The sequence below is a fragment of the Equus quagga genome, chromosome 6, assembly GCF_021613505.1.
Source record: "Equus quagga isolate Etosha38 chromosome 6, UCLA_HA_Equagga_1.0, whole genome shotgun sequence".
Lineage (NCBI taxonomy): Eukaryota > Metazoa > Chordata > Mammalia > Perissodactyla > Equidae > Equus > Equus quagga.
In genome coordinates this window covers 57,418,688-57,442,353 of record NC_060272.1, presented here as the reverse complement: position 1 = coordinate 57,442,353, position 23,666 = coordinate 57,418,688, and the positions used below count along the sequence as shown (strand labels likewise).

The 23,666-nt window shown below is 46.3% G+C and overlaps 1 protein-coding gene across 4 annotated transcripts in view; it reads left to right on the top strand.

Moving 5' to 3' along the window:
* Nucleotides 1–506: 506 nt before the first annotated feature.
* The window catches only part of ERICH6B (glutamate rich 6B), a 64,989-nt gene continuing 41,829 nt past the window's right edge, over nt 507–23,666 (top strand). For 3 of the 4 annotated variants that reach the window (XM_046665164.1, XM_046665163.1, XM_046665161.1), the window contains exons 1-3: nt 507–685; nt 7,710–7,760; nt 19,077–19,463. In XM_046665164.1, the coding sequence (XP_046521120.1) occupies nt 19,136–19,463 (328 nt within the window). In that variant the 5' untranslated portion in view covers nt 507–685; nt 7,710–7,760; nt 19,077–19,135. The remainder of the gene's footprint in view (nt 686–7,709; nt 7,761–19,076; nt 19,464–23,666) is intronic. The other variant, XM_046665162.1, reaches the window with a different exon arrangement.

Here is a 23,666-nt window from a genome sequence, read left to right as displayed (position 1 = left end):
CTTAAAGGGGTGGTCCTCCAGGCTGCTTAGGGGCTTTGTCCTGGGGACTAGCCCTAGTGAGGCCACTCAGGATGCCCCATGGGAATACCCCCCTTCTGCCGGCCAGCCCACCCTGCAGCCCCTGGACCTGACCGAGTTAGAGGGTGTCTGCTCCGGGAGTCACAGGCCCCGTTTCCATCTCAGTACCCACCCACCAGCTCAGCGCTGGGCCCCGGGATCGGGGGGAAAGCTGACGTGGCAAGATTCTGGAATCAGAAAAACAAAGCTATAAAATTTACATACTATTAAATAAATAATAAAATCAAATACAATTTCACCAGTCTTTGCCGCGCCTCCTCTGCCCAGGAGCCCAGGGTGGATGCGCAGCCGGGCGGGCGCCAGCAGACTCCGGGTGCTAGCGGTCTGCCCTCCACCGTCCCCAGTTCGGGGAACACCTGACGCAGGTGACCATGACGCAAATAATGAGGAAAACTTTCCGGCCAGCCACTGACGCTGGACCAGGCATTTCCGCCGCGAGGAGCGGGCGGGGAGCGGGAAGACGAGAGCAGGTCCAGAGGCCTGGAAACCCGCGCACCTTAGAAGGGCGCGGGGAAGAGAGAGGGGCGCCGTTCCCATGGCAACCGAGAGCTGAACCGCGCGCGGGCAGCCCGGGAGATCGCGCGGAGCGGCGCCGCCGTCGGCTCGGGTAAGGGCTGCGACGTTAGCCGCCGGTGCTCCGGCAGGCCCGCGCCTGCTCCTCCAGCCCCAGCCGCCGGGAGGGAGTGGGAGCTGCGTCCACGGTCTGGGGAACAAAGAAGCGTCAACACGCGGACTTCTTTGTTTCCCTCCCCTTTCTCTGCCCCTCCCTCCTTTGGCCGTCCTGTTCCCTGCTGTGACCGCGCTTCTACCCTCTGTGAAGGGTGGTGTTGGGTCCTGACACTTCTGCAAATAAAGGAGGACTGGGCCCCTTCCCCTCCAAAGAGCCCTGGCTCTGAGTTGATGGAAAAACTATGCGTGTGAATGGTAGAACGTCTTCCTTTTCAGCCTGCATAGACTAGTCAACTAAACAGGAAAAAATTTCCCATATCCCAAATTCCAGCCTTGTGCACAGACTGGCTCCTGTGACCCAAAGCAAATCACCGTTTCCCGTGTCATCTCCCTACCCCCCACCACCTTAAAATGGGAGAGAAACAGTGGTCCTAACCTTCCAGGGAGTTGGTCAGATTGGCCCATGTCTGGTGCTCCACTCGTTCTGTGCCGAGAGGCGGCTCAAGGTCATCCTCCTTGAAAGTTCAAAGCTGAATACATTTGAAATTCTATTTATAAAAAAGGCCTTAGGAAATTGTGTTTTAATGAGCGCACTGGGGTGTCCATACTGCTAAAAACTGCACTGATTGGTCTAAGGGAGGTCAACAGAACTTTGTGACTTCAGCGTTTGCCCCCTGGCATTTTTGGATGTGGATCCAGATCAGTGGGCATGGCGCCATCAAACTCACCCAAGTAGGCCATCAGGTGTTCCCCCAAGAGGGAAGGCAGCTGCCTTCAGCCAAGAATCCCCCCGCCCCACCATTAGTTAGAGAGGTTATAAACAGCTATTGAGGATCATATAGCCCCAAGAAGGCCTTGTGTTTGCGGAACACTGTAGAACACCCCGGATCCTTTCCAGAAATGAGACTTCTCCCCTTGCTCCAGCCAGGGTTTCCAAGCCTCTGCTGGCAGCATCCAAACTACACCCCAGGGCCCTATGGCCCACCCTATTCTCTTCATCAGCTTCAACTTTGCCGTCTGAGCCCACTTGCAACTCGTCTCTTGGTTATCCCTCCATAGCAGGAGAGAAAGTTAAGTGGATGGGGGCCTGAAGAGTCCAAGCCGAAAACTTGACGTGAGGTCGGCCCCCCTGGCCCTTTTTCCCCATGGATCATCCATTCAGTCCACAAACTTGTTGAAATCCTGCACGTGCCAGGCATTGTGCGAGGCTACCGTGGCATGGGTGAGGCAGACATGTGAACAAAAGCGAGCAGCACAGTAAGAGAAGGACGTGAGAGACCTGTGAGAAAGAAGGAGAAAGAAGGACAGACCTTCTGGGAAAGCGTGCACGTCTTCACAGAGGAGGTGACTTTGAGTTGGGTTTTAAAGAATGAAAACCTTGCTTTAAAATAGGAAAATTCCAAAGCAAGGCTGGGACCCCAAAAAGAAATCTTCCTCTGGAAGAGTTGGTGGAAACTTATACTGCATTCTCCAGAAAATAAAGCAGGACACTGAATATATTGGAGGACAAAACCAAGAGGAGACGGAAGCAGGGCCAGGAGGATGACCAGGCAGGATGATTGCTCAGTAGACAGAGCCTTCAGTCCCAGCTATGAGAGCCTTGCAAGGCCCAACCCGACTGGAGCCAGTCGGTGACTGGCGCAAGGCCTGGCCTTCTAAGTTGACTCTTAACGTTCAATAGTGTATCACTGTTCATAGGGACTCATTCTAAGTACATCAAGGACTGACAGGAAAAACATAAGCCCTACAGGTAGTGTTCTAAACAAGCTGGCCTGTTCTAGAACCAAATTTCTCTCCAGTCTCCTATTGGAAGGAACACACACAACTATCGACCAAAGCTCAAGGCGGCTCTTGCACCGGTAGACAGGGTGGAGACGTGCCCTGCCACGTCTGCTGCTGCAGCTGGGCCTGACGTGTACAATAAGTAGTAGCAAATTCCTCACCCTTCACAGTCCTCAGCCAGGAGTCCTCAACGCAGCACCTGCTGGTCTCCCCCTGGAGCTTACGGTTTTACCTCATCTCTTCACTTTCAGGTTGTGTAGCTCAAAACCTCTTAGTCTAGAAACGTTTGCCTACATTCTTCCTGTCCCGCCAAAAGCAGGAGGTGCTAGTTTTGAGTTATTCAGTTTTTCATGTTTAATCCCCTCAAACTCCAATTGTGGAGCCAGGCATCGTGCCCTTTTAGACTGATGCCTTCACCTTTTAGAAGGGGATGCTTAGGCAGCACACCCCAAGTCCTGAGCCTGCCTCTCAGCTCCAGATCCATGGAAGATCCCCAGGCCTCTTTTCACTGGTGGTTGTGATAAACTTCAGCTTTATCTTGGTTCACAGCTTCAAGCCATGCTTTTGGAGCTCAGCTATATGAGTCTGGTTTGCACCCACCGTGGCCATGCACTCAGTGCCCCGGGAGCTACGCCTGACCACGTTCACTGACACTCTCTCTAAGGAAATAAACTGTCAGCACTCCTCACCCGGGTCATAATCTGCTGAACTCCTGACAGCAGGTGGAGCTCATCAACCCTAACCAAATCAGTCTGTGCAACCAGCTTTCTGCAGGGTTTCAGGGATTCTAGAAGCCCTGAGGAGAGATTCAGGGACAGCTCCCAGGTGGCACCTGGCGCTGGTGTAGAACCCACTATTTCCCAGGACCCTGTAGCCTCTTGGCTGTGCAGGTTTCTTTCCTTAGGAGGGGCTCTCTGCCTCAGGGGTATCCCTGTTTGAGTAAGCACATGGGTCCAATATGGGATAAGGGAACTGCCAAGGTCATCTACTCTCTGTACAAAATTCCTGACTCCTGGGAATTTGCAGACTCCAGGCACCATCCCAGGCTCTGCCATGAGAACAAATGAGCCATTCTGCCAAGACACCTGAGGATTCCAGCCTTCCCACCAAGGACAGCCTCTAAATGACCATGTAATTATGCTTGGAAGAACCCCACAAGCAGTCCTAACAAAAAGTCCCTTTGGTCTTGGTCTTACCAGCCTTCCCAGTGACTAATTGGGCATTTTCAGGTTGTAAATGACCCCCTCCTGTCTCATTCTGTCCCTCCCTGGTCTCTAATTGAAATCTAGAATGCTCGCTGTTTCTCCACTCCACCATGTCGAAACTTAGACTCACTAGCCTGGGCAGCTGAACTTGATTCTTTAGGGAGGTCAGGTCCGGGGTGGGGGAGCCCCGCTGGCCAGGCAGGTAGGAGAGAGGAGGAAAGGCTGTAACACTGGGCAGTAATGGCGTAGACCGCTCCGTAAACAAGCTCCCCTCACCTTCATCCTCTGCACAGAATTCTCTTTCCATTTCCTTCTGATGGCTAAAGTCTGCCCCCTCCCCAGCTCTGGGACCTCCTCTGGCTAGCTTTTAACTCTGTGGGGACTGCCCATTTCCCTCATGGGCCCCACACCCCAGAAGTCAGAGGGTGGCATTTTCCTAGCTCCCTATTTCCTCTCCTTACAGATAATTATTCTTCCAACTCGTGTTAAAATCCTCCTCTTTCATTCATGACATAATCACACTACACTGTATTTTTTTTTTTTAAGATTTTATTTTTTCCTTTTTCTCCCCAAAGCCCCCTGGTACATAGTTGTATATTCTTTGTTGTGGGTCCTTCTAGTTGTGGCATGTGGGATGCTGCCTCAGCGTGGTTTGATGAGCAGTGCCACGTCCGCGCCCAGGATTCGAACCAACGAAACACTGGGCCGCCTGCAGCGGAGCGCGCGAACTTAACCACTCGGCCACGGGGCCAGCCCCACACTACACTGTATTTTAATTTATTTTTCTGTCTCCTTGCTTAAGCAAGACACTTTCTTGAGGTCTATAGGTGTACCTTATGCAACCTTGCAGCCCCAGTGCCTGACAGCGTCTGTTACATAGAAAGTCCTCCATGAATATTTGCAGTAAAAAAGAGGAAAAGAAGAAAGGAAAATGGGATAGGAAGGAAGACTTGGAAGCTTATCATTTTCAGTAGCACTTTTAAAAGGTCTGGGAACACACTGAATGATAGAATCAGATTCACAAATATTTAAGCAGCCTTGAAGGATGAGGCAAAACCAACAAGATGAAATTTAATATGGATCCATATAAACACCTGTATCAGGTTCAAAAAATAAACTTAAGTTTGGCACATGCACACACACAAAAACAGGTAAAAACATAAAAGCTACCTTTAAACATTTGCAGCCTGCTGTGGAGCAAATCTGTTGCGTGTAACTCCAGAGAGCAGAACTGGGAGGCTGGTCAAAAGCCCAAAGGAGAAAGATTTAGTGCCAAAAGTCTGTGTTTGCTATTTGCTAAATACGGTGCCTGGCACATAGAAATGGTGGCTGAATAATCCCACATCTATTGCCGTGTTATTTCTTATCATTATTATTACCAGCATCATTGTTATTTATTATTCATAAAAGTGGTCCAACAGTCTGCCTCAAGAAGCACTGAGCTCCCCTCCCTGGAAATCCAAAGTTATCACCAGGTAACCACCTGTCTAGGGTGTTTGTAGACCTGATTCCCAACCCCTGGCCTCCCCTTCCCATAATCCTGTGATTCCAAGAACAATGCTCTGTATGTCCTGGGTAGTGAAAGCCACAGATACAATTCCTGGCTGAGCAAACCGTCTTTTATATAAAGAAGCTTTTGCACGGCCCACATTTGCTGCAGTGTGCCTCATTCAAGCAACCCCTCCGAAGCTTCTCTTTGATGTTGAAAAATAAAATTGCTTTGTGTGAAAGCTCCTTTAATCTTATATAGATACAAATGCCTTGTATCTTTGGGGATATGCCAAACCGCTCTTAGTATTTCAGAATTAATCTCATTAAAGAAAGCTCTGTTTAATCCCCACTGCTGCTTGCCAGAGATATTGAATAGTCCTACACCTGTTTCTATTGCCACTGTCCTGTGCACCCTTCCTGGATTTAGTGTGGTCCAAGAAAAAACATCAGCGAGTTTGGGCTGGACAATGACATTCCCACTTTTGGTTTAGCACTGTAGTTGTAGAAATGTTCCTTTATATGTCTTTATCTCGATTTCTTAATTAAAGAAAAGGAAAGAAACAGAAGGTGTAAGAGGAGCTTGCCTGTTACAAAGAATAACAAATGGAATAATGAGTTGCTTCATTAACTATCCAACTCATTATAATTGTGACAAACCAGTAATGCTAAATATTGCTTAGAAAAATGGAGTTCATATAAGGTAACCCTCTATTGTCTCTTCCCAAAGAATATAGGAAACCCTTGATTAGATCACCTGGTTTGTACAACATATTTCATATATATATTTATATATAAATACATGTATTATATGACATATATATATATCTCAAATGAAATTACTGACTTCCTCCCTCCCAACACACTTCTGGATCTTCTCCATTCAGAGCCATCAGTGAGTGTTACAAATATGCAACCATATGAAATAATCACTCATTTATTTATTTCAACAAATATTTATTGACTGCCTACTGTGTGTCAGGCATGATTCTAGGTGGCAGGAATACGACGGCAAACAAGAGAGCAAAGTTCATGTTCTCCAGTATACAGATCAATGAATATGATACAAATGAAGAAAATAAAACGGCATGATAAGATACACAGTGATTGGAGGTGACGGGGGGGGGGGGGGGGGGGGGGGGAAAGTTTAGATCAATTGTTTAGGGAAGGCCTCACGGGGGAGGTGACATCTGAGCTGAAACTTGAGGAGGAGGAGCCAGGCATTTGAGGATCCGGATGAAGAACTTTCTCAACAATGGGAGGGACAAATGGAAGGGCCCTGAGGTGGGAAGAGGCTGTAGCATGTGAGCAAGAGGAGGAGTGGGATTCCAGGAGGGCCAGGAAGGAAGCAGAGGCCAAGATGGGCAGGCCTTGGATGTCTTTCAAAGTACAGTGGAAACCATCGGAGGGTTTTAAGCAAGGGAGCAACATGATCTACTTTATGTGTTTAAAAGATCACCTCTGAAGAATGGCTTGTTGGAAAGCAAGAGCCAAAACAAGGAGGTTGTCGTAGAAGATGGTGCATTAGACAAGAGTGGTCACAGTGGTAGAGAGAAGACTGGATTCGGGACTTTTTTTGGAAGATGGTGTCAAGAGGACCAGCTGATTGATTAGCAGGCTTGGGAGGATGAAGAGAGAGGAATCGAGGATGACTACAAACTTCTACATCTGATCAACTGCGTGAAATTACATCCAACTTTCTCAGTTCATAGCGCCCCTAGTGTCTCAGTGAATTTTTCACAGTGACCCCTAGGCCGAAGGAAATCCATAACACTTTTCATTTATTAGTTATCCAAGTAACTTAATGTTTGTGTCACATCCTTCTGTCACATATTTTTGTCACAACTTAATACACAGAAATTGAAAGAAAAAATAATGCTTTTATTTCATTCTTAAACAACCATGATGACTTACTTTTTAGAATGTGTGTGCCCATTGGGCATTGCTTGATTTCTCCAATCTTGGAATCAGATTGCGCATGGCAACCCTCATTTCCTGATCTGCACTGATTTTTGTGTGGTACTTGCTTTTTATCGCAACAACTGCCAAAAACCCAGCTTTGCAAAATATTCCATCATTGAAAGGAATACAGCGTAATCTAAAGATAGTAGTTCATACAACACCCAACAGATGTCAAGTATTGACGTTTTCCTCAAAAATTTAAGATCATCATGGCATTTTTGTGAGTTCTCTCTGGTGCCCAGGGGCCCTTGGTGCTCACATTGGTCAGACCATTCAGTGACAGAGGTGGGGGATGGCAGAGGAGGCATATAAGAGAGGGCTGCTTAGGTTTGATTTACATGGTGGACATTCAAGGAGAGCTCCTGACCAAGGAAGGTTAAGAAAGAAATGTGTACTACAAAAACAAATTCTACTCAATATTCTCATAGGAAAAATATCCATTATCCCGTATTCTTAGGGAATGAGGTGTTCGCTGGCTAATTTTCTGGGTAACCAAGAGCTAATCAGAAAACGTTTTTCTTTCAGCTTTATTATTGAAAACTCTCCTGGCTTGGACTCAGTTCCCTCCCAGACATTGTAAGTACTGAGCCGTGAGCATAAATGGGCATAGGTGCTGCTGCTTTGCTCCAGGTCTTGAAGAGTGCACAGTCATGATTACAAATAATTTTTATTGTCCTCCCTGTTAGCCACACGGTGATCCCAGAAACAGCAATGTCAAAGTGGATCTCCATAAAGTAGATTTTATGTTCCTGCAGTAGCTGCTTTTTAAAGGCATTGCATCTCCCATCAAAAGCACAGCATTAGATAAATCCTAGATGTGACCAGCAAGAGGGCATCGAAAGAAATGTAAATGTAGGATTAGAGCCAGCCCAGGTAGTCTAGTGGTTAAGGTTCGGTGCTCTCACCACTTCAGCAGCCCAGGTTCGTTTCCCAGTCGTGGAACCACACCACTCATCTGTCAGTTGCCGTGCTGTGGCAGCAGCTCACATAGAAGAACTGGAAGGACTTACAACTAAGATATACAACTATGCACTGGGCCTTTGGGAAGGAAAAACAATGCAGGATTAAAATCCCTTATCTACAAATTCTGTAATCCAAAAGTTCTAAAAACTGCAAATCTTCTCGATAAGTTCATGGCAAACTCATGTGGCCGCAAAACTGACCTGCTAGAACTCAGTTGGAAGCAAAATCCAACCCAAACTGATGTGGGGCTGTTTTAAGTTTTTCTTTATCCCATTTATGGTGAAATTTTACATGTTTTGCTGCAGAAATACTAGTAAGATTCACTACAGGGTGCTGCCCCAGACCCCTCTCGGGTGGTTATATATATCTATGATATGTTCACCTCAAGGCTGGTCTACATCAGGAAAAAATCTGAAGTCTACAACATAACTAAGGGTTTTGAATAAGGGATAGTTAGTCTTTAGAAACACAGGGCTGGAAGGAACCTGGAGCTTTTCTAGGTCAATCCATTAATATCATAAATGAGACAAGAAGCCTGGACACATGTGTGGGAGGAGCAGGGAACATGTTCCAAATCACATATTCAGTTTGGAGCTCAGCCAAGACAGGGCTATTTCTCCTGCCACCTGCTGCCCACAGCCCCATAAGGCAGCCCAGACATGCTCACACGTGTTGAGAACACAGATACCTCAGGACCCCGTTAGTGTCAACAGGCCACACGCAAAATGTGCTTCTACTGAGACCCTAAGCTGAGCTATCTGAAAGTGAATATGTCATCAGTTATAACAGTTATCCATAGCAATCAATAATCCTGCTCTGTTTCTGATAATTTTGAAGATTTGAGGGAGGTCAATTTCAAGTGAATCAATAGGACTCTTGAAAATTTGTCCAGTATTTTCAAATGATGATATCTTTTCATCCAAAGGAATTTCCTTTTAGCAACTAGAAACTCTAAATATTTTTTTGTGTTCTTTTAAATAATTGCCATTAGAGCTGCTAAATATTTGAAGGTATTGCTAAGAACTTGAGTTGTAAATACTAGAAAGGTGACATATCTAGCTCATCTCCTCTTCTGCAATGTGGTTTAGACTTGGAATTGGACAGACATGGTCTGGAATCCCAAATATGGTGCTGAGGAGCTGTAAGGCCAGTTACCTAACCTCTATGCGACCTGGTTTTCTTAGTTGAAAAAAGGACAATAATATTTTACCAGATTTTTGTAAACCTTTAAATTTAAAAAATATGAAATATCTTATTCTGTTCTAGGCACACGGTAAGTGTGCAGTAATGAAAGAAACCCAACTTCCCCCTTCCTCCCTTTTCTCAACCTCTTTACCTTATTATGGAGAATGATTGTTTAATTAGAACGTGTGAGAGAGGCTGTAGGAACAGTGCCCTAATCAGTCCCCTCCAAAGAACACCAGGGTCTCAGCCCACATAATAGCCGGTGTTGGGAAAGAACACTGAACTTGGCAGCACAAACCTGTGTCCAAATCCTAGTTTGGCCACTTATTACTTGTCCGACATTAACCAAGTGATAGATCCCTCTAAACCTTAGTGTTGTGGTCTGTAAAATGGAAATAATAGTGTTTGCCACACAAGGCTGCCATGATGAATAAATTCAGTAGGGCACATTTACTTGTTTAGCAACTCAAAGCATTATACAAATAGTTGAAGCACAGGGAAGAAAGAGAGTAGTTCCCCAAATCTGGAAACAGGAGAACATTTTCCTGATTTAAATAAAAGGAGAGAGAAGGCAGATGTGGCATCTTATAGCCCAGTGAGTTTGATATTTGTGCTAGGCAGACTCCTAGGGCATTTCCTGTGATAGTTAGGGAGCACTTGGGAGGGGTGACAGGCAGCATGGATTCTTGGAGAGCAACTCACATGGAACTGAACCTCTCTGACCACTCCTTAGAGAAGGAGGGGAACCTTCAAGTGGACAGCAGTCTCAGGGAGCCAAAGAGGAAGGGGCTCAGAAAGTTGAGGGTGAAGGGCTTCAGAGAGTCAAGAAGGCGTAGCCTAAGAGAGCTTAGGGGGAGGGGCCTCGTGAGTCAAGGGGCAGGGCTCAGACAGCCAAGAGGGAGGAGCCTTGGGGAGCTGGGAGAGAGGGTCTCAGAAAGTAGAGGGGGAGGGCCTTCAGGGAGCCAAGGGAGAGGGGCCTCAAAGACTTGGCCCAACCAGCTGCCCAGGAAAAGAGCTGTGATCTTCAAGGCCTTCTCATTTATTTAGCAAAAAATGTTTGTAGTAAGATCCTCTTTCTCCCCACTTTGGCTAATTTTGATGCTCAGAAGAAAACTAATTTTTTTTCCTCAAACTACTTTTTGTCACTGAGATCCTCTAGATAAAGATTATCAACGCTTCTGTTTCCCTTAAAAACTGAGCCCCATTTCCCAGTCCATAAATGGGGGATAATTATGCCAGTTATGCCTCCGCCAGGGGTTGTTGTGAGGGCCAAGGGGACCCAGCACAGTGGCTGATGTGGAAATGTTAGCTCCCCTCTCCCGCATCCTCCCCTGAGTGGCGGATGGAAGAAGATGGCAGGGTCAGCTTAGCCGCTGTCCTCAGCACTCTCTGGTTTGAAATATGTATCCATGGATGATTTGGATGAGGACACACACATGATAGGAAATGGCAAGCAGTCCAATATAAAATTATTGGGATGAGCTGGAGAAAATGTGAAGTCTTGGGGAAAGGAACCCACTTGCCCTTTTAGAGTGGGAGCTCTGAACACGCTAACACATTCAGTGTTCTCAGACACACCACATGCTGTTGCGGAGATGGCTACATGCTCAGCCTGGGCCTTGGGCTCTGGGTTCTGTTCTAAGCCATATGTGTTAGAGAGCTAACATACTACAGCACATCCAGAGGGCAGCCAAGATGGTGGAGAAGGACCTAGAAACCACGCCATCTACTCAGTGGTTGAAGGAACTGTGAAAGGGAGAAATCATGATTCACATGTTCATTCAATAAATATTTATTGTTACCTCTTATGTGCTGGGCACCATTCTAGGTACTTGAGCAAATAACAAAGATCCCTGCCCCCAGGGAACTTACATTCTAGTGAGAGAAATGGACAATACACATCATAATGAATAAAGTAGTTAGTATAGTAGAAAATGATAAACACTCTGGAAAAAGGCGAAAAAGAAGAGTAAGTTAAGGGAGATTGGAAGTGCCACAGTTGGGCAGGTGACAATAAATAGGATGATAGGCACAGGCCTCACTGAGATGGTGGCAGGAATGAGGTGAGGGAGTGAACCAGCCAGATACCTGGGGAACATGCCCAGAGGACAGATAGAGCAAAGCCTCAGGTGGGACAGTGCCTGTCATCTTGGCAATAGCAATGACAGCAGTGTGGCAGGAACCAAGGGAGGGAGAGAGCAGTAGGAAGGAAGTGGGAGAGGTGATGGGGGCTAATCAGGAAGGACCTGCAGACCCTGGAAGGGCTTTGGCTTCTGATCCAAGAGCCCTCATAGCATTTCGCACAGGGGAGTGAGGTGATGTGACTTACATTTTAAAAGCTCGCTGCCGTGTGAAGAATAGACCAGCCAGCAGGTGACTACAGTAGTCCAGGCAAGATGTGATGTTGGCTCGCACCGCAGTGGGAACATGGAGGGGATGAGAAGTGGTGAGATCCTTTGAAGGAGGAGTCAGCCTGATTTCCTGGTAGATTTGATGTAGGATGAGGAGGAAAGAGAAGAGTTGGTGATGACTCCAAGGGCTTTGTCATCCGCTGAGAGGTCTAGATCTAAGTTTGGGCACGGTGAATTTGAGATGTCCTTAGACGTCTGAGCGGAGATGCTGAGAGGGCAGTCACAGAGCCGAGCCCAGCGTCCTGGACAAAGATCTGATTGCTATCTTCCAGCACTTAAAAGGCTGCCGAGTGGAAAAAGAGGGAGAACTCTTCACTGAGTTTCCCTGAGGAACAGAAAGGGCCGATGAAAGAGTGGAAGTCAAAGTGAGGAAGGCTCTCACTCAATCCAAGGACTTGTGAACCACGGCTGTCTGAAAAGTGAATGAGCAGCCTCAGAAAGGTTGTCTTGTGTTTATAGATAATAACTTCCTGAAATCACGGCTGACAGAGAACAGACTGACCCATTATCAGGGAGGTTCTGTCCCAGCAAACAAGACATCACCGTAATATTCCCTTGGGCCAGGCAGCCTCCCCAAGGAGGGGTTCCAGTTTCCTGGGGATAAGGGAGCTCACCTCTGACACTCCCTGTGGGCCATCATTTCCCTGGGGCCCAGCCACCAGGCCCAGATCTTTAAACCTGTCAACTTGGCTACAGTCGGCACCAGGGAGCAGGGTAGTAGAAAGCAGTCTTTCTCCCTCTCCCCACGCCATGAGCAAATTAAAGCCTCAGAAGGACACACTCACACAAACACACACTGACACACACATACAAAACTCGCCTTCCGAGCTGGTTAGGAATGTGTACAATAACAACATAGCGCATGTTTGTGCCCAGCATGACTTACGTGTACACGTATTGCCTCCTTGAATCCTCACAGGAGGTCAGTACTACTGTTCTCTGCATTTTACAGATAAGGAAATTAAGTCACTGGAGAGTTAGGAAACTCACTCAAAGTCATACAGCTCATATGTGGCCAAGCTAGACTTAACCCTGGGAAACCTGGCCCCAGATCCTAACCACCATGCTGTTCTGCTCTTTCGGAAGTTTCTTTCTCATTCCTGCTTCAATTCTCCCTTTCCATTTTCACACAGACCCCTCCTCCGCTGATTATCTAAAGCAGTCGCGTCAGAAGCTATGTTGAGTTATTGACCAGGGACGCGGCCACTCTACAAAGCTGTGCCCCCTGCTGGAGCGCAGGGGAGCTGGCAGGGCTGGACCTGGAAGGGTCCATCACAGGGGGCTGCAGGACCCTTGGTGAGGGGAAGTCAAGCAAGGGTGCCCTGGCTGGGGTAGGGAGCCTCATACTGAACCCAAGGCCTCTCAAGGGACCTTGTGCAGGGACCAGAGGGCACTTGGGGTCGTTGGAGCAGAGCCTTCATCTGCCCTCCTTGTCAGGAAGGAGCCAGAGCCATCCTTTCTTTTGAGAATGTAAAGGCGGAGGATGGTGGTGACAAAGAACTGCCCTTTGATGCTGGGAGACCAGGGGTCAGATGAGCTCCTTGGGCTGCTTCCCCGCAAGCATACTAGTTCTGATGGTCCGGAGAGCGGAGGAGGGCCCAGGAGGAGGCGTGAGGGAAGGAGAGCTGTACAGGCCAAGCTGGCAAAAGATGTCGTTGTCTGTCTCTCCATCCCCTCTCTGCCCAGGGCCACCACTTAGGGCCACATGAGTCATACAAAGCAAATCTGCTCCTTCTATGGGGCGGCCTGTGTTCTGTCCCAAGGACTTTGTTCCCACCCAACTGCAAGTCCCTTTGCATGCACTGGGTCTCCAAAGCACGAAGCCTTCCAGCACGTCGGTAAGGCCATGGCCCCAGTGAGAGGGACAAAGAACAACTCAGCTCCACCCTCCGATCATGGAAACCAGAGCAGAGGGCCTGCAGACCCCTTTACCTAAAAACCACTGCCAGAACGTGGAGCCCTTCTTAGGGCATTCCTCTGGAAACCAGAGGTGGTCGTTGATCTGCCTTTTTTCAGTGATATTAAGTCAACCATTTACAGAGTATTCTGTTCTGTTTGTTTATTTTAGTTACTCATGTCTTATTTATTTCAACTAGGAATGTTTCAGACAGACATCCTGGCCTCCACCCCTCAGAAAGACAAATGGTATCAAAAAAACCTGCCTGCAGAAAAATCAGTCGGCCTCTCTCAGTGCCATGTGGAAGGGGTTGTGTGGATGGAAATCTACAGGACTGTGGCCCTGTGTTGACCTCTGATGTAAAGGTTTGCCCTCCTCACTAGACAGGTGCAAGGACATAATCAGTAAATATACTTGGGAAAGCACATGGCACGTTATTAATGCTTTTCTTTGCTCATTCATTTATTCCCTCAGAAGGTATTACTGAGTGTCTATTAGGTACCAGACACCACGCTAGGTGCAGGTGTTCAGTGGTGAACTGTGTAAACACAGTGCCTGGCGCCACGAAACAAACAGCCTCCTGCAAAGGCCCCACCTCTCTACGAGGCCAGAGAGATAAAGCCAATGCGCCAGGAGGCAACGTGCGAGAAACATCAGACCTCTTCGTGTGTCTTTTGTTTACCCACTTTTGAGCGAGACATGCTCTATTTTTTTGATGGAGGCACAGAACCACGGCTCTACCATAAGAAGAACAACAGTACACGTGTGATGATGAGACTGCCTGAGAATGGAAGTGGGGACAGAAGCAGAAACGGAAAGTGCTGTCCCATTCAAAGAGGGCAGCCTCCACCCAGCATCACTGTTTCCATGTGGAAAAAGCCAGCCCAGGGTTGCCCGAGACTCCGATTTCCAAGAGAAGCCAGAACCACTGATTTTTTGTGAATTCTGCCAATTCTAAATATTCACTCTAATTTTTTTTAAAAATTATGTAAGCTGAACAAAATGTCTGCCAGTCTGCTTTGATCGAGGCAGCCATTTTGTGAAGCTAGTCTAGAGATGAATGAGTATGATCAGCTGGTTGTAATCAGTTATTATAAAGTCTATGTTTCCTGTTGTGACTGCAGAAATTAACCTGCAGTCTGTCAGAAACCACAGTCAAAATGAGTCAAGATCTGAATCAGAAGTGGAAACCAGGATGTTTGCCTCAGATACTGGATATCAGTTTGCCATTACTATTTATTTCTGCCTGATGGCTTTTTTAATAAATTTCTAAGAGAATTAAAAGGAGATGCCTAGAGTGCAGTTTCTTTTCTGATCTTTGAGAGGAGAAAGCAGCTGACTGGAGCCTTTTTACAAGGCCTGATGAGAAAATGGAAAGAAAAGACTTAACCCTGAATGACAGCATGCCATTGATAAAGTTGATAAATGCATTCAGGCTGTCCAGGGGACTGGCTGATTTTGATTTTTTATCTTAAGCAGCTAAAAAATATGAAAGGGAGGGATCCTGAAGTGTAAGCACACCTTTGATGGAGCAGCCTGTGCTTTCACATGCTCCTTCACCCCTCCCAGGTAGGGCTGCACAGACCCCTCCCCAAGCGCCCTCACCATCCCCAGCCCCTTCTGGCTTCCTCTGGCTTACCCAACGTCCATTGGAAAAGGGTGGAGGTTAGAAGTGGACAGCTATTGTAGGTGGTGTGTTTAGGTTTTAGGTCAAAATAAGCCTGGAGGGACTCCTGTAAAACAGAATCGGCTCCCATAGCCATAGACATAGGCCCCAAAGCTTTGCCGTGGCTCACCCTTTGCCGCAAAGGCAATATCCTCCAACCTCATCTCATGTATGATGCAGACCTCGTCTCCTCCAAAAAGCATCGAGGTAGGCTACAGGAAAAGACATGCGTATACCACAGAACCGTAAAATGACAGAGAAAAGAGCAAGTCAACTGCAGGCCGGCTCCCTGTCTCTCTATTTCTCATGTGTATGGTAAACGGTCACAGGAATCCTATTGTTCCAGAGTCACTTTCATCATATCACCTTCCCAGTCACACCCCTAGCAAAATGCTTAGCAATGGGCTTGCAAGCTCTCCAGCACCGGGCTCTGCCTTTACTTTTCCACGTCATGTCAGTTGGCCTTGCCGTAGGCAGCTCTGGTTGCTCCCCACCCTCCCAGCCCTCTAAACTGTCAAGCTGTCCGTGAGGCTGTTTCTTCCTCTTTCCCCAAGAATCTTGCAATCACTTCTTTTCCAGATTTACATTTCATGAAGCTGCCTATCACGGGTGGGTTCTCTGGAAATAGACTCTAAAATGCAAACTGTTGAGATACAACCTGTTGAGATGTAAAATGTTTATGAGGGACCAACGTCTGAGAAGGGAAGGGCAAGGAAGCAGGACTGGAAGAGGAGGTGGTACTGTGGAACAGGCTTGGCAATCTTGGCCAGCCTGCTGGAGGGCCCAGGGGTGAATGCTTCTTCCCAGAGGTGTCCTGTCTGGGTTCAGCTGGACTTTTACACCCCCACCTCGCTTAGTCCCCAGATGCGGGCTGCCCTGAGAAGAGCATGACTTCTGGCAGGTGACTCTCTGCAGCTGAAGCAGATGCTGAAGGAGCAGGTGGCTGGAGATTGTCTGTTGACTATACTCCCCACAGCCGGGCACCAAGTCTTTCTTTGAAAAGAGGTTTGGAGAGCACAGCTCTATGTTCACCATATTGATGCCCCAGGCTAATCCTATCAGAATCCAGTAATCTAAGGGCTCTGGCAACCCCGTGGGTGGACAGATAAGCCCAGTGACCCATTATGAATGTTTACACATCACACCCCTCATCTTGGGCAGCATGTTGCACGTATGCTAGAAAGTGACCCTAGTTATCTTATCTGGCTGGTTCCCTATGACAGAGCTTCCCAATCAGAGATCTCAGAGATCTCAGAGCTCTGGAAAAAAGTAGGGCAGGATATTTATCTCTTAAGTCCTCAGAGCAAATGAGAGGGTTCTGGGCAGGCTGCCTCCACGATGAGCAGCCTGTTCAACTTATCCCATTGTGCAGAATAAATATTATCATTTTTAAAACTTTGGGATGCCCTGCTCTAGAGACATCTGTTCTTAGCCCTTCATTCCGTCACTGATCATACATTTATTGGACATCTCTTCTACCTCAGGTACCAACCTAACCATTGGAGACTGAGTGGGGAACAGGTCATGTAAGGTCACTGTCATTGAGAAACTTACAGTCTAGTGGAAAAGAAAGAAGGAACAAGTATGCACAGAAGCAGAAACAGAAATAGTGATGAGTGCTATAGGGGAGAATAACAGGGTGGGAGTGTGGAGGTGGAGGGTGAGAGAGAAAGTCAGACAGCCTGGCAGACACTGGATCCCGAAGGGCCCTGGAAGCCATGGAATGACATTTACATTTCATTCTAAGTGCAAGGGAAAGCCACTGGGGGATTTTTATATTAGATCTCATTTATGTTTTCATAAGAACACTGTTTATGGAGAATGACTAGCAGCGAGGCAGCAGTGGTCACAGGAAGTCCAGTTAAGAGCGTGTTGCAGTAATCCACACTAAAGATGGCAGGGTCACTGTGGTAGTCACAGTTGGGATGGAGAAGAGTGGAAGATTTCAAGATATATTTTTAAACAAGAGTCAATCCTTCCTGCCCTCTTTTGGAAAGACAGACGTGCAAAGTATTTAATATAGCAAAATCGTTACTTGAATGAACATATAGAAGGTACAGATGGAGCATAGGATGGAGCATGGAAGACTTCCTGGGGCAGGCAAGATGTTCACGGTTGTGTCGAAGCTGGGGAGTTAAAATAAGTAAGCGTTTGCTGAGTGAACTCTCAGGGGGTGGTGCCTCCTGCCAAGGTGGCAGAGCATGTGGCAGCCGTGAGAATGTGCCTCGCAGACCTCCAACTACAGATGCCTTTGTACGAGAGTAGAATTTGCTACCTCAAAAACGTGTCTCTTTGGCTTGATTATTTTAAGAACTAAGACTCAGGAAGAAACTTTGAACTTCCCCCTAACAGCCTAAAAGAATTTAAGTTAGAAGGCCTGTTCCAGGAAGGAGCTAATCCATAGATAACTCTAGTATAATATGAGCTAGGCATGGTAGACAAGGAGGAACTCAGCAAGTCCCATTTAATCAAAGTCCTCTCCATGTCTCATCGCTCTACAAAGCATGGCAGACATTTGTTTATCGAACATTTGCGTTTCCTTCTCCATGTGAACTTTCCTCCCCTTTGAAGTCCCAAACTACTAGCCCCAACATCCTCCTTTGTCTTTAGAAAAGATGGTATTTAAGGTGGTGGCTTTGGCCAATTTGGCAAGTTACTCAGTTTTCCTGGGTTTCTCCCATGTATACATGTTATTAAATTTCTTTGATTTTCTCCTGTTATTCTATCTCATGACAATTTAATTCTTGGACCAGCCAGAAGGACCTAGAGGGTAGAGAAATATTTCTTCCTTCTCTACACCATCACCGACCTAGGCTCCAATCACAGTGTCTATACCACCCCACCTCTACCTCTGTTAGCACCTATAAACATAGGTTCCCTACCTGCCACACAAGAGGGGCCAATAAGTACTGAAATGCCAGGCTTATGGCAAGGAAAGTGTTTTTATTTCAGGTGATATCAGCCAGGAGATGAGAGTGAGCCCTCAAATTTGTCTCGTTTCATCTCATCTCCCCAAAAGATGGGAGGCCAGGGGTTTTAAAGCTTTGTGAGGAATGTAGCTGCTTGTAGATGGGAAGTGGAGTCGGTGGCCTTGCTGGTTGGAGCTTTCCCACCAGCCTGCATTTGGCCTTGGGTGGCTGGTTATAGGGAGGAGGAGGATAAGGGAATTTGCAGGTGGGCGACCTTGGCTGTTTGTCTACATGGTGGATAGTGAGGATAGTGGATTCTGGAGCCAGGAAGCCAGGGAGTAAGCAGGGAATGAGTGTTTTGTTTTCAACTCCGTATATGTTGGGTTAATATAGGGGAACTGATATCAGGGCCAGCATCACCTCTTCTGTTGTGCTTGCCACTTTGTGTGTAGAAATCTGTTTGCAATGACTGTTTTTCTTCCCAGATTTAAACTCCTGGAACAGTCTCTGTCTTGTTTATTATGGCAACAAATATTTCTTGATGAATAAATAAGTCTTCTCTGATGATTGCACCACTAAACACCGATCACTCCTTCCCTTTCCAGCCGTCCTCCTTTACTTCAGATGGTGTGGTAATTTCAAAGGTGTTGCCTTTGGGTGTGGTCTTTCCAACGAGCTCCTGGAGGGTAAAACCTCTGTTCCCTCTTTTTGTGCCCTTTCATGGGCCACCATGTACTGATCTGCATAGTCAAAGGGCCATCCAAAGACTACTGGATGAAATGAGGGAACACAAATGAATTTATATCAGTATGCAGCGGGAATTACTGACTAATGGGATTTTATTCCTCTCTTGGTTACCAGGATGATGAAGTGACTTGGCCTGCTGCTGAAGGGTTTCATCTGCTTGAGGCTTCCTCAGCATGTCTGCTGAAAGTAATCAGCCGCCAGGAAGATCACCACCTCCTCATCCTCCCACACTTTCCCAAAATTCCACACAGATCTTCTCTTCAGAGGAGGAGGATCCTGAGGGAGATGAAAGCTCAGGGGAAGAATCTCCACTTCCTGAAGAGGAAGAGAATCTGGAGGAAAATGGCAATCTGGAAGAGGAAGACTATCTGGAGGAAGACGAGTATCTGAAAGGAAAGGAGTATCTGTATGAGCAGGAGTATCTGAAGAAGGAAAAGGATCTGCAGGAGGAAAAGCGTCTAAAAGACAAAGAGGGTCTGCATGAAAAGTTACTGGAAGAGGGTGAGTATCTGGAGGAGGGGAAGGAGCTGAAAGGAAAAGAGTATTTGTACAAAGGGGAATGTCGGGAACGGATGAGCATCTGCAGGAAGAGCTCCCAAAAGGTGGTAGCACTAGTTTGCCACAATGCCCGGGAAAAAAGAATCAACTGACATATAGCCCAAGCCCAAATGGTCAGCCCTGCCCACGGTGCGGACAGAGGGGAGCACTCGTTACTGAGCACGTTACACTCACAATTTCAACAGCTGAGCCCCAGGAACTGTGCCGACAGAGTGACAGGGTGACTTGATGACCATCACACGCCTGGTGGTAAACAAACCAAAACAAAACACACACAAAAACGCCCCATAATTTGTATATTTTCTTTTCCTTATTGCACAAGTAATACATATTCATTGTGGATGTTTGAGAAACTATATATAAGTAAAAAGAAGAAAGCACAACCATCCAGAGACAACACTCGCTTTCACACTTTGGTTAGATCCCTCCCAGACTTACATAGTGTTGGTAACCTGCTTTTTAAGGTACACTTATTTCTGTATTTATATATTGTAATTATATATAAATATTATGTACCTACATGAATATCATTTCATATTATTAAGTTTTCTACAAATCATTTTAATGGCTACATTGCATTGTATCATATTTTCAAACCATAATTTTTTTTTCCTGAGGAAAATTCACCCTGAGCTAATATCTGTTGCCAGTCTTCCACTTTTTTTGCTTGAAGAAGATTAGCCCTGAGCTAATATCTGTGCCAATCTTCCTCTACTTTAGATGTGGGTCACCACCACACATGGCTTGACAAGTGGTATAGGTCTGCGCCCAGGAACTAAACCCACGAACCCAGGCTGTCGAAGCAGAACTTTAACCATTCAGCCATGGGGCCAGCCCCCAAACCATAATATTTTTAACCAATCCCTTATTATTCATCATTCATTGCTTCTGATTTTTTTTTTTTTTTTTTTTTTGCTGAGGAAGATTCGCCCTGAGCTAACCTGTGTTGCCAATCTTCCTCTTTTTGTATGTGAGCCACTGCCACAGCATGACCACTGACAGACGAGTGGTATAGGTCTACACCCGGGAACCAAACCTGGGCCACCAAAGCAGAGCACACCAAACTTACCCACTAAGCCACCAGGGATGGCCCTTTTTGTTACTTTTTAAACAGCACTTTGATAAACCTCCTTATAGCTAAGTTTTATCAATGACCTCTAATTATTTCCTAGAATACATTCCCACAATCTGTTGCTAAGTCAACAGACTCTAGTATGGTTCTCAGGGTGCCCATTCAGCCCCTGGAAAGCATCCTCTTACCCAGCTGGCGAGTATTTAACTTTGGAGTGATTTCTCTCATCCTAGGGCCGACATTTTTCCAAAACTGTTTCTGCAATTGGCAACTTTTCCTTAAGTTGGGTTTTATTCTTTGGCTGTGGCCTCCTGTGCTGTTGCTAGAAGCGGCCAAGATGCATTCACATGTAGTCCCATGTGGTGTCTTTCCTTGATGTCATCACTGTATGGCCACATCCAGATGCAGAAAGTTAAAAATTCAGGTCCTATGCATCCTCTTAATGGTGACGTAGAAGTAGAACTAAACTGCTTTTCTGGATCAGTTCTGTTACCACCTGCCAGCATCTCAGACAGCTGGAATCTTTAAATCCCAATCTGATTACACACAACCTACATCCTAAAAGCTGGGTGTTCTCAGCAGCCACGCACCATTTTCTCTTTATGTTCCTCTCCATCACATCAGATGGATCCTCCTAGATTCCTACGACCCTCATGGAAGTTTAATTGGGGCATTGCAGAGGGAATCGCTCTATTGCTGGGAAACTCTCTTTTCTGTGTGCCGCTACCATTAGGCTCCCTCTCAGAATCCTGGTATCTCTGCTGTTCAAGTACCAAGTGTAATTCTAATGCTGGAAAATAGCATCAAGGCCATTTCTTTAGCACAGTATGAATCAAGCATTCTTAACATGTCCCTTCTATGTGCTGGACTTTTGTAAATATATTACCCACTTGAGTAGGACAAATACAATGCTGTCAAGTGAATGGAACTGTGTATAAAGCAAAAGCTTTGAAAATAAATGCCCTGCTAGCAAAAATTGAAGAGGCACTGGAAAAACTGTAGGGGAATGCTAAAACGCCTTTAAAGGCACACGGAAGACTGTCTCGGTCTAGGAAAAACCCGGGTACCAAGCCAGATTCTGCAAAGCAGGTTATGTTAAGAAAGGGTTTACAGGAAGATTCTTAACTTTTCAAAAGAATTTATATCAGTATTTCTTTATGTGGAGTATTCTTCCAATACCTTTAAGATATAACTTTGTCCCTTGTTTTGAACCTCAGTGCCTAACAAGAGGGCTTTCCTGACTCATAGCAGATGCTCAGTAAATGCAAATTGGATCAAGTTCAATTTCATTCATTTCATAAAGTCAGGCATACACACATACACACACACACATGCACACACCATTTATTTTTAAAAACAGCTTTATGAAGTAATTGGCACCTATAAAACGAGCCCTGGAGATGAAAAATGAGCTTCCATCTCTCGTGCTGATGGATTAATTCCTAGAGGTTAGCAGTGGAGCACTATGTCAAGAAGGATTCTGAGGCCCCATTTGGGCTCAACAGGGAGGAGTGCCACGATCAACTGGTGATGTCTGCCACAGGATCAGGCGAGGAGGGAGAAACATGAGTGCCATTATTTGTTTATTTGGTGGCAGATATGAGTCTGTCACAAACAGTGCTGTTTACTTCCTGTCTCAGGAGCTTGACTGCCTAGCTTTGAATGCCAGCTCTCTCCCACTTATTAGTTGCCTGAGCTTGGGTGAGGCACTTAAACCCCTCTGTCTTCGTTTTCTTACCTGTAAATTAGGAATAACAATAGACCTATCTTAAAGGATGTTTAGGAGGATTAAAGAGGTTAAATTATGTAAAGCATGTGAGCTATGCCAGGCACATAGCATGTCAAGCCTATGTAAGTGTTGCCTATTATTGTTATTATTATATTATGTTGTATTTCATTATTTCCCTACCATGGACTTGTGAAGGGTAGTTTACACTCCCCTGGTCACACATCCCCCCTTTGCGAAGTGGACATAACAAAAAGACGAGAAGATGCAGTGAGCTAGGGTGTGGAGGGGCCTGTGCTCCCCACCCAACTCCTCTGCAGGCAGCTCCATTTCAGAGACTCCCGTTGCCCTGGGCAAAACAGGGTAGGGTCCGACTAACAACTCCTGCCCCTGTCTCTTCTTTAAAGAGATGATTTTTCCCATCGTTTGTGGGGAAATCCAATAAAATCAGATAAGCAACTTAAAGATAAATGCAGTGTCAATTGCCACTGAATAATCAATAACCACATATGACTGATCTCCTCCAGAGGTTCCAGAGAGTTTCTGTAAAACCTGGGTGTGAGCGCCGTGCTGGCAGTCAGAAGACCCAGCACACAATGGGGCCTTTGGCCTTGGGCATATCCCTTAGCTCCTCCAGGTTTCAGCTTCCCCACATGTAAAAATACCTTTCTTCGCAGTGTGATTGCAATAATTAAATGAAAGAACATACCTGACATGCTTTGAAAGCTCTCCCACACCATACAACTGTAAGGTGTAAAAATGCTCTTCGAATCTCGCAAGGTGCAGGAAAGTGCTAGAAGGAAGAAGTACAATCGACGTTACTATCATGCTGTCACAGAACATGAAACCACCCCAGAATGAAGCCCCTTTTGTTTTTTTAGAATCCAAGGCCTTCTTAAAAATGAACTGTGCTCTGTGACAGATAATGCCGTAGAGAAGTCACCGTATATTAGTTTTGATTCGTAATGGTTTCGCTTAATAGTATTTTGATACACATCTACTGGATTTGATTTTCTTTACCCTTGCTAGGTCCTCTTCCATGGCTCAGAGTGCTGTTTGGCCTAAATGCTATAATTCAGTTGCCATTTCCAATTGAGAGTTGGTGTCCCAACAGCCATTTCCAACAGGAAACCTAGCAATTCTGTGTATTTAAGGAGAAAGGTTTGAGATGTACTAAGAGGCAGGGATGGGAGAGCCAGCCATCTTGTCAAGCAGGAAAGTTCACAGATTGTGACAAAGCTTCCCAAACAGTGTGCCTTGAGTTGGCAACTGGTGGACAGGAGATGCTGAGACCCAGAACCAGCCCCCCCACATCCTCCACTCTGCTCCCGTGCAAACAGCATCATTT